An 11,136-nucleotide genomic window follows, 5' to 3' on the forward strand; every position below is an offset into this window, starting at 1 on the left:
AGTACATGATGGCCTCGAAAGGCATGCTTTCTCGGCACAAACATGGCACTTAACATCTTTGGGGTCAACTCTACATCCCGAAGCTGAGCCCACACTAGCATAGCTACAAGGGTCCTAATGGAGTTAGGGATGAGTTGACTGATAGTTATGTCATACCATTCCAGTAGCTCAGAAATCAAAGGATGGAGAGGGAACCTAAGGACGAACTCTAAAAAATGTTGGTATATACAAATTTCACCCTCTTTAGGGGTCCACGACCGACCACCAAGGTCAAGAACCCTAAGCTAGTAAGACCGAGGTATGTGAAAAATCCTAGCTAGGGCCTTGACTTGGTCCATGTCCAGAGTACTATCAAACTCTGAACGCGGAAGATCATCCATCACCAACCTTCGGGTAGCGCTTTCGACCATCATCCCCGGGATGGGCTCCGAGATCTGCTCCCCCTCGGCTTGGGGGGACCCCTCGACCTCCCTTGGTGTCATGGATGCAGTGCTCTCACAGGGAGGTTATCGCCTCAGCGGCTGCCCTCGGCACCCTTGGAGGCTACCCTATCCCTCAACACCATCACCTCTCGCTGAAAGGGAACGACGACCAACTGACCTAAGGGAGAAAGGGGGAAAGGAGTCTGAGGATAGCTCCCTTTCAAAGCATTTGGAAGTTCATAGCACTCAGGGCCAGAATCTGAGAAAGACATGACTGGAATGAAAACAAAAATAGTTACCTAGAAAGGACGAAGGAAAGAAGAGTGAAGATGAGGTGTGTCGAAAAGTTGATGGTCTGGGAGCGGTGTTCACTCGATAGCAAGGGCGCCTAGAGACAAATGACGAAGAAAAAATGCCACTAAGGCTCTTATTTATAGAAAAATGAACGACTTAGATCTCGTCAGATCCAACAGTCGTGAAGCCTTCGCCTTCGCTGACCATCCGCGATATGACACTCGGCATCCAGCCTCGGGGAAACGAAACGACACCTAGTAAACCAACATGTGCCTAGCCTTGGGGAACCAAAACGATGCCTAGTGAACCGACGCTTAGCGTCGGGAAAACGAAATGACGCCGGGAAAACTGACGGGCCCGTTTATCGCAACCCACCGGTTTGGATGCACAAGCTCGATTAATGCATAGACCGGTTCGCCCAAAGCGCTCATCCCCCCTATGGAAGGCTCTCCTCGCGCTAGACCCATATCGGGCACAATCCTGGTGCGCTAGCTACTAAATCCCGTACCGCACACGACCCCCAGACCATCACTGCGTGAGTATAAGGCATAGGCTTGACTCAGCCGAGCCCCCCTCCACTTCGGGCTTCCCAGTCGAAGCTGAGGCATCCACGGCTTCACTCCTCTTCCACGAATTGAAATCAGGTCAAAGCAAAAGCAAGACGAAGGCGATGCCACTATAGGGTACACTCTGCTGAACAAGCCCGATGGCACCTACCAATATCGACACTCCCTTTGGCCAAAGCCGAGGCCCCTTTCGAGCCCCCACCTCGGCCTCGAGAGTGGGGGGCAAGTGATGTAGGCGCATTTGGCTGGCTTGTACAAGGTTGACGCGTGTTAAATGGAGGATGTCCGCATAGGCTTACCATGAGGATGCTCAGGGTTACCTAACGCGGACCAGGTGGCCCCAGTCGTAGGGTGCCATGTGGCACTGGCAGAACATCTCGCCAGGCCCTCGTACGACTCGCATCTAGACCATCCAAGCCCAACTATCCCCTGGCAGCTCTGACTATAAATGCAAGGCACGACCTACAAGGTAAAGGATTCGAAACTTTTGGATCTCTAGTGCTCTCTCCTCTAAGGACGTAGCGCTACTTGAGACCTTGTCTGGACCCTTCAATTCCAAACTCATCACTTACCTAGTGCACATATTGACTTGATCGTCGGAGTCATCGCCTGGAGTAGTCACCCGAGGCCTCTGACACTTTCTCCCTCGCACATTCACTATAGTGGGAACAACATCTCGTCCTCCCTCAGACGCCCTTCTCAGTACCAACCCTCGACTTCTATGGCATTCGAAGGAATGACTCACCTCGACATCCAGTCCTCAGCCTCGGCCTCCAGTCCTCAGCCTCGGCTTATCTCCCCCGGACCCTCAAAGCCTTCAGCCCTTCTTTGAAGCTTGGGAGTGAAATTACTTTGTTGCCCTCGACCAAACCAAACATCAACACCTTATTTGTCTCTATTGGATATCCATTTACAAGTTCAATGATTTTGTGAATAGAGAAGAGGTTTTAGGGGTGTTTTGATATGCTGGCATGTTTAAGTAAGAGCATTTTGGAGTTCACATGAGTGCCCCCACAATGTCCCACATCATATCCTAACTGTATATTAGGAATATCTCCCGATTTCAAGTACGAGAAATGGTGAAACATCATCAAGAGATGTTCTCATATGAATTCAGCATTTTGGGGTTTTTTGGGTTTAAGGCTTATTGGTTCAAATCTTTTTTGGGGTGTGGGGTTAAGGGATTTTTTTTTTTTTGAAATAAAAAACAATTTAGTAAAATGTACTGGCGGGATCACATCTGCGCCATACAAAGGGCGCCCCACAATGCATTTGTGGGGTTAAGGGATCATTCTTCAATTCAATGCATTTGTGAGTGTAACAATCATATGATTTCTTACTCAACTTTAATTTTCTCGATAATTTGGTTTATTTTGGATAGAATTTGGGTCACCTGTCTTTGTGATCGACAATTTGGTCTGGCTTGCTCGCTTGATAGGCTATTCAAATGGATAGGCTACGAGATTAGATTGTGAAGCGAAAGAAAATCAAGCAAATTCCGGGCGAGCCAAATGTAGGCCCGTTGATGATTCCATCAATCGCATTGGATCATGATTTCATTGCAAATGATTGAGAATCTCTTATGGCAATTACTGATCAATAGGAGGAATCACTTAAATGCCAAAAAAGGGATTGTGTCAATGATATATGTAATCGATAACCATTAGGCTGAAACACATTCAATTCAAGTGCTAGGACATAAGGTTTTACAAATTGAACCGGACATCAAACCATTTTGGAGACTGATTCCTGGTCAAACAGTTAGACTGTCCAGTTCAATAAACGATTTGTTCTTATTAAAAAAATAAAGATAAAAATAAAAATATAGCCAAAAACCATTATCAAGGTTGATGAATTGACAGTTCAGCCATTCAGATCAACGGATCACTAACCAAATCAACAGTTTTTTTTTTTTTTGTCTAAAAACGATTTTAGGATGAAACAGAACCGGTTGCCTGACCAATTCCCTTATCAACCGGTTCGGTCCGGTTTTCAAAACCACTTGGTCCAATAAAAACTCAATGCTTGCATAACCCATTCATTGACACTTGACAGTCTCCTCTCCTGTCGTTGAATTATGGAATTGTGCACTACTAGACCTAGATGGCTCTTATCCCTATATAGATAATTTGCGCAGTCAGATGAAATTTGACCAGCACGAGGTGGTGATTGGTGAATCTAGCTTTTAACTTTCAACAAGGTTTTTAGTAAAGTGTTCATACAACCACATGGTTAAATAAGAAAAAACCTCGCTAATTAATTAATTTTGTGGTGTAGCATGTGACGTGCTAACTGTATAAGTCTTCGACCCCATTAATTTGTGTCAAGCGAGGCGTCGTGTTCCGAGTTCCGACGAGCCGGCGACGGGGATCACCTGCGACCCTCACAACCTTCTGGGGTTTCTGTAAATCTAGAACGAGATGGAGTAGTTGTTCTTCATAGTCGTCGAATCAATCGGTGGGAGAGTTGCAGGGGTCCGAGAAATCGCCGGAGTGTGTATCTCTCTTGTTTTCTTGACAGGCAAGACTAAAAATAGAGGAGGCAAATACTATACATCTGCAAATTTAGAGAATATATTGGTATTTCTATTGATCAGCCCTACCGATACATATAATCATATCTTTGCACTGTCTCCAAATAAACAGTTAATGGCTAAAGCGTGAACTCTGCAAGACTGCACCGACAGAGAAAGAGAAAGTAATCCACTTACATTACAATTGCGCGATAGCCCGAGTCTGAAGCCAACTGCAATGAGAATGGCTTTCAGTCGTTCAAGGCCAGTGAACGCGAAATCTAAATCGACAAACCCTTTCGGATGTTGGAAGGTGGCTTCTGTGGCGGAGACGGAATTTCGTTTGGCAAGGAAACTCCGACAAACTTATACCAGAAGTTCAATTTCCCTTCTGGGTCTTGTGAGGGTTGAGTGACGGGATAGCTTACGGCGAGCTCAGAAGTCCTCTCGCCGGCTCTGTCAAAGAGCTCCTTAATCGGGACTCGGACCTCTCCAACGTACTTGGGATCGGCAAGCCTGCGGTCGCAATAGAGCTCGAGAACGAGGTGGGCTTGGTCGTCTCGGATGGCAGATTCATGGATTTTGAATTTCATCTGGAAATCCCAGAAGGGGTTTGTGCCGCCGTCGTTGTCAGCGGGCGTTTGCTGCTTAGAATCTGGATCGCCGTCGATGAAACCCACCGCATACACCTTCATCTTGAACAAGCTTCTCACCTGCAATTTTCTCACATTCTTGACTCCTTGCGCAGAGATTAGGCGAATATCCAAGGTCGGCGACCCCATTGTTGAAATTCGATGCTTATGACTTCTAAGGGGGATTATCAGGAGAGAGAGAGAGAGAGAGAGAGGTGTTTATAGAATACTCGTCTAATTTACCTATACTGATTACGGTAATTGGAGCAAGTGTGTAACTTGTCTTAGTACTCATTTTGTTAGTACTTGCGGGGTCTTTTGTTTTTTATTAACTTTGTAAAAACAATATCAATAAAGGTCAAAACACTATTCATCTTCTTATTCTTGCCATTTGTTCATCAGAGCCATCACCTGCCGCCGCCTTCGCCCACCTCCACCTCTACCTTTGGCAACATTGCCGGAGATGGGTAGAGACAGAGGTGGCGGTGGCGGCAGATAGAGGAATGACTACCATCGCTGCCGCTATCACCTCTGGCAACGTTGCCGGAGATGGGTGAAGACAGAGGTGGCGGTGGCGGTAGTGGCGGGCAATGAAATGACCACCAGCGCCACCGCTGCCATCTCTGCCTCTAGCCATCTCTGGCAACGTTGTCAGAGGCGGAGGTGGAGGTGGGCGGATGCAGCAGCGGACGGTAGCAGATGACGGTGGCGGACAGCAGCTCTAGTGAACAAATGGCAAGAAGAAGAAGATGAATAGTATTTTTGCCCTTTATTGATATTATTTTTAAAAAGTTAACCTATTTTTGAAAAAATTTTAAATATATTACTTTTATTGATATTAAATCCCAAAAGTTGCCCTTATATGCTAGAAACCCTTTGTAATATGGCATTAGTGAGTTGGGATCTCCTACCAACAAAGCAAGTTTCAACACCCTACCAACTTGATCCGCCACCACACATCTCATGCATAACAAGTTTTACTTTTATGATAAGCCCCAATTTCATAATGAGATGTGTACTATCAAATCAAGTTGGTAAGGTGTTGGAATTTGTTTTGTTGGCAGGGGATCCCAACTCGACATTAGTTGTAGGAAATATAATAGTGTTGAGATAATGTTGGGACCGTTGTATTGGTAGCAGTTCCCTATCGTTTCATGCAATGCAACGAACAACAGGCCTTGGCTTTATAAGGTGGGCCCATCTAAATAATTAAGGTTCCGTTTGATTCACGGGAATAGGGGTCTAGAGTTGGAATCGAACTATTCCGATTCCAATTGTTTGATTGGGTGGAATTGGAATTCCATTCCCATTCTTGCTGAATGGCATTCCCCCATTTGAGGGAATGGCCATTCCTTGCCCCTCCCTTGGGAATGAAATCCTATTGATGCTAATTCCAAATTCTATTCCTATTCCTGTCTTAACTAAATATACCATGGGAATGAACCTTTTTTATTCCGATTCTAGAGGATTGCAAAACAAATGGACCGTAAGCCATGATTGATGGAAACCCCAAAAAGTCCAAAATAACTATTTTAAAGCAACAAAAAAAAGGCTTCCTCATTAAAGCTTCCTTTTGGCATCGTGTTCCAAAGAAGCTCCTCTATTTCAGCCACGTTTTTGGCATTCGAAACATAATGATCGACTTTCTGGATTTTCATCAAATACAATTTCTAAAGTTTTTGTATAGGGCCCAACTCAAAACACCATTATGTTTCAAAAGCCTTTCCAAACAGGTATTTTATGTTTTTCTAAAACAGCTCAACTAAGCTTTAACCCTCCAAAAGAAGCAAAATGGGACCTTTGTAGCTTCTTTTTCTTTTTAAAGATTAGAAATGCACTACACACAACGAGGGGTAGTATGCCCCCAAAAGTTAGTAGAACAAATAAGAAAAAGAGAAATGGGAAGAAATGAGGTGCTAAAATCTAAAGAAGAAGAAGAAGAAAGAACCTCATGAGCAAGTCAGTTAGTCGCCTGATTTGCTTCTCTGAAAACATGTTGATATTGACAACCTCCTTTGATCAGATCTCTCTTCCACAAGCAACTTGAGAATACCTTTTAGCTTCCAAGGAATATCCACATTCCTTTTGAGGTAGGAGATGACAAGAGACGAATCACCCTCAATGATGATAGGAAATTCCCTATAGTTTGTGGCTTGGATGTGGGCTTCCCATGTGGCCCATTCTTCAACCTGTTTGATAGAGCATGTACCAAGTTTATAAGCTTTGACCACAAGTAGCTTACCAAGATGGTTCCAAACTATAATACATGCCACTGAACATTTTTCGTTGCTACTGCGAGAGGCATCAAAATTTATTTTAATATAGCCATATTTTAGAGAATTCCAACTAATTTGTTTCCAAATCTTGCGAAATGTGATAGAGATACTAAATTTACTCTCATAAAAAATTTCCATAAACATATTAAGAGCTTTATCTAAAATTATTGGAATGGGAGTAGTAACCTCGTTAAAGGTTTTGGAGTTCCTATTTTTCCAAACAACCTAGAGAACAAAAGCTAGTTTTTCCTTTATGAATAGAATCTTGTTTTCTTTTTTTAATGCACATTCTTGTCCACCAAGCATAGATTTTCATTTTCATTTGGGCCCTCCAAAGGTGTGTTTAACGTAAGCCTAACTTGCTTTGTGTGATCATAAATATGTTCAGTATCTTTCTCAAACCCATAAAAACTGCAAGAGCCATCAATATTGAGTCATCTTTTTCTCAAATTGCTTTTAATAGGCAGCCTATTATTAAACTGAAAAAATTGAAATAATTTAATGTTTGGAAGGCATTTCAAGTTTTAAATGTTATTTAGCCAATTGGGTTTGAAATAGAGGAACATTTAAGCAAACAAGTTGTTTTTATTGAGAAGGTCCCCTTAGGATTACACCCCTAGACCTTTTTGTCCTCCATTTAATTAGGGGCAGTATGAATAGTCTTAATGTCTTTCCAAACATTTTCAGAGACCTCAACTTTAATTGTGTCCTTCCTCCAACAACCCTTCTCAAAATCTATCATTTCTGCTACTTTAATATTAATATTTGTGATATTTTCATGGTTCAAAGTTTCGGTTAGAGGTTTGTCATATACCCAATTATCTAGTTAGAAATTTATAGTACTTCCATCACCCACTTGCCAACGGGATTTCATTTTAATGAGATCTCTAGCAAGGATGATGCCTTTCCATGCCCAAGAGATTCTCTTTTTAATTTTGGTGTTCAAAAAGTTTTCCCTTCTCAAATATTTATTCTTAATAACTTTTACCCATGAATTATTTTCCTCATTCCATATCCTCCACCCTAACTTAACCAACTTGGCCTCTTTGATCCAATGAAGTCTTCTTATTCCCATACCTACCCACCTTTTGGGAGTACAGGATTTTTCCCAATTTATCAAGTAGAGAGCTTTCTTACCATTAATATTGTCCCAAAGAAAATCTCTTTGAATTTTATCCGATTCATCTATAGAATTTTTAGGGATTTTAAAGGAACTCATTATATATTGAGGTATCATGTTTGTTGTTGAATTGATAAGGGTTAATCTACCTGTAGTTGATAGAGAATGTTTTTTCCAATTAACCAATTTATTCATCATTTTCTCTTTGATATGAGTAAATGTGTTCTTTGTAACTCTTCCTGTGAGAATGGGGTCCCCTAAATAAGAATTAGATTTATCCTCCAAAGGGATTTTGAACATTTTAGAGAGCATCTTCTGGAATCTATGAGGAGTATTCTTTGAGAAACAAACTGCAGATTTGTTAAAATTTGGACATTGGCCTGAGGCCTTTGCATAATTTGTAATGATTTCTTTAATTTGCATGCACGTAGGAATGGTAGTATTTGCAAAAATGGAGCATTTATCTGCAAATTGCATGATAAGAATCTTTGGACCCCCTCTCGAAATTTTACAACCAATATGCTTTTCATTATTCCTTGCTTCTTTTTCCAATTTCTTTGAGAGTGCTTCAACACATAGAACAAAGATGTATAGAGATAGAAGGTCTCCTTGCCTAATACCTCTACTAGGTTTAAATTCATTTGCTGGAGTTCCATTAATTAAAATCTTATAGGAGACCATTTTTATAGACTCCGTAACCCATGCAATCCATTTTTCATGAAAGCCAAATTTCTTTAGAACTTTCTCAATAAACTCCCATTCCAATTTGTCATAGGTCTTCTCCATATCAATTTTACTGGTCGTGATCCCTGAGCTTCTTTTCTTCTTTTTCATAGTATGTATCATCTCATGCACAATAAGAATATTTTCATTTATTTGTCTGTTTGGCACAACGACACTCTGATAAGAGGTTATAATTTTGTCTAGGAGATGTTTAATCCTATTGACAAGGATTTTAGTAATGATTTTATAAATGACATTACAAAGACTGATAGGCCTGTAATCATTCACAGTTTTAGGGTTCTTTTTTTTTTTATGAGTGATAAAAGTCTAGTTCAAAATCCTAGATAATTTTCCACTATGGAAGAAAGCTTTAACTACAACACACATTGAATCTCCTATAATATTCCAGAATTTTTTGAAAAATGAAACATTTAAGCCATTTGGACCTGGAGCCTTAAGATCCTTCATAGACTCAAGAGCCTCACAATCTCAACATTTGTAACATCTCTAGATATTTGAGCATCATGCTACTCAGTAACACATTGGTCAATTTCATTTATAAAATCTAAGTACCCTCTGATTTGAACCTTTGCCTATATTTTTCTATGAAGTGAAAAATTCCTTATTGGTCATTGATCCAATTGCCTTCATCATTTTTGACTTTAATAATCCTATTTCAATATTATAGTAGCCATTGTATGAAAGAACTTATTGTTTCTATCTCCCAAATTGATTCGGTCATTTCTTGCTCTTTGAGTGCAATAAGCCTCATCCCTTTCCAACAATTTATCAAGTTGTTTTTGAAGAGCATTTTCAAGATTTAAGAGGGTGATAATATTTGGATCTTTAAAAATATCTTTTTGAACTTGATTCAATCTATTAACTAGATTTTTTTTCCAAGGTATTGCCGAAATGTTTTTTGCTCTACTTCTTTTAGCTCTTTTGCAAGGTTGCTTCTCTTTTTTTTTTTTTTCCCTTACAAATCTGATAGCCTTGGACCCATTAACCTCAATATTCCAGCCTCTACCAACAACTTCAGAGATATTTGGGTCGATACATCACATAGCTTCGAATTTGAAAGGTTTGGTGTCCAAAAATTCATCAAACTAGTATGTAGTAAAAGGGGGGAATGATCTGAAGCCGAGAAGGGTAGGTTAGAGAAGGGCTTCTTCAAGCGTCAGTGAAAACAACCCATCAAACTGCAGCCCTCCCAAACGGGCCCTCAAAATTCTAATTAACCCGCCTTAAGTCAAAGGTTAACCACAAGAATTGGTCGAACCGTATTTGCTCCGTAACTTTGACCCTTCTCTTTGGCGATTTGTTTACGACTATTAAATACATCTCATTTGCCAAATTGCATCTCGTGTGTGTGTGTGTGTTTTTTTTTTTGGTTTTTGGTTTTGTGTAATATTCCATCTTCTCTTCTGAATGTGAAACAGAAGATTTAGAAGAGAAGATGGAAAACAGATTAGAGATAACTGTGATCTCGGCGAGGGATCTCAGAAACGTGAGGAGGGTTTTCAAGAGCCATATGAGAGTCTATGCCGTGATCTCCGTCAGCAGCGATCCCAATAAAATCCAGAGAACGCCCGTCGACCAAAAGGGCGGGACAAATCCCAACTGGAATTGCACCATGAACTTCAGTCTTGGTGAGTGCGATTTGCCCGTCCACCGGAACAAACCGATCCTCCTTTCCTTCAAGCTCTGTTGCAACCGGACTCGGGGCGACAAGCTTTTAGGGGAGGTCTTCGTACCCATCATAGATCTTCTCAACAACGCTCCGCCCACCGGGAATTCTACGCCGACGCGTACAATCTCTTGTCAGGTCCGTGATCTGTTAGGAAATCTGCATGGTATACTGAATTTCTCGTATAAGTTTCGTGGCACAGGCGGCTGGCAGCAGCAGCCGGAGCATGGCACCTTCCCCTCCGATGGTGCATCAGAGACGTCCCCATGTACGCCGATGGTTGCGGCAGATGTGGCGGAAAAAGGAATCGACGACCAGTCTCTCGGGGAAGAGGAGCCGGATCATTGTCAGAGTACGGCTGACTCAGAGGAGGGAGAGGATTCTGACTCTGAGGATTATGAGGACGCGGATGACCATTTGCAGCAGGATGTGATTTAAAAATTTATTAGATTTATCAATTCTGTCAATTTTTTCTATTTAATCTTCCGCTTGTAAATTGCTATATTTCATCCAGTAAGACGAGACGATTGCATGCGGATTTTGCGTGCGAGCGAGCGAAACATTTTATTATTCAACCAAACCTTTCCCATTGATTCCTAATAATAATAATAATAATAATAATAATAAGGAAAAATTGCAGATTAATATCTTCTATTTTGAGTCTAGTCTCATTTTGAATTTAAAAAATGTGTCAATTCGGTACTTAAACTTTTAAAATTATTAATTTAATATCTACTATTAATTAGCTGTTAGTTATATATATCACATGGCATCATGTATGACGTAAAATATTTGAAAATATCAAAATTACCCTTTTAAATAAAACACTAGACATCATCTTACTAAGAACATGAAACTGGGGTATACGTTTTGGGTATCCCATCTAAGTCACCATGAAAACTGC

General features: G+C 41.1%; 1 protein-coding gene and 2 long non-coding RNA genes across 3 annotated transcripts; 2 read left to right on the plus strand and 1 right to left on the minus strand.

Moving 5' to 3' along the window:
- Positions 1–3,448: 3,448 nt before the first annotated feature.
- On the minus strand, positions 3,449–4,129 carry LOC148867464 (uncharacterized). The gene is made up of 2 exons (XR_016108960.1): positions 3,993–4,129; positions 3,449–3,838 (listed from the first exon to the last, which is right to left on the minus strand). It is a non-coding gene; the product is annotated as an uncharacterized LOC148867464 (long non-coding RNA).
- LOC148867465 (uncharacterized) lies at positions 3,667–4,807 on the plus strand. Its single transcript, XR_016108961.1, has 2 exons — positions 3,667–3,802; positions 3,928–4,807. It is a non-coding gene; the product is annotated as an uncharacterized LOC148867465 (long non-coding RNA).
- A 5,194-nt stretch (positions 4,808–10,001) lies between these two features.
- On the plus strand, positions 10,002–10,670 carry LOC148867466 (protein SRC2-like). Its single transcript, XM_088976480.1, has one exon. The coding sequence runs from the start codon at positions 10,002–10,004 to the stop codon at positions 10,668–10,670; it is 669 nt and encodes a 222-aa protein (XP_088832606.1).
- Positions 10,671–11,136: the final 466 nt, after the last annotated feature.

This window comes from Nelumbo lutea, chromosome 3 (genome assembly GCF_056320005.1).
Source record: "Nelumbo lutea isolate HS-2025 chromosome 3, American lotus-T2T, whole genome shotgun sequence".
NCBI classification, from domain to species: Eukaryota; Viridiplantae; Streptophyta; class Magnoliopsida; order Proteales; family Nelumbonaceae; genus Nelumbo; species Nelumbo lutea.

Coding starts and splice junctions, on each gene's coding strand:
- LOC148867466 (XM_088976480.1), top strand. CDS start 10,002: ATGGAAAACAGATTAGAGATAACTGTGATCTCGGCGAGGGATCTCAGA.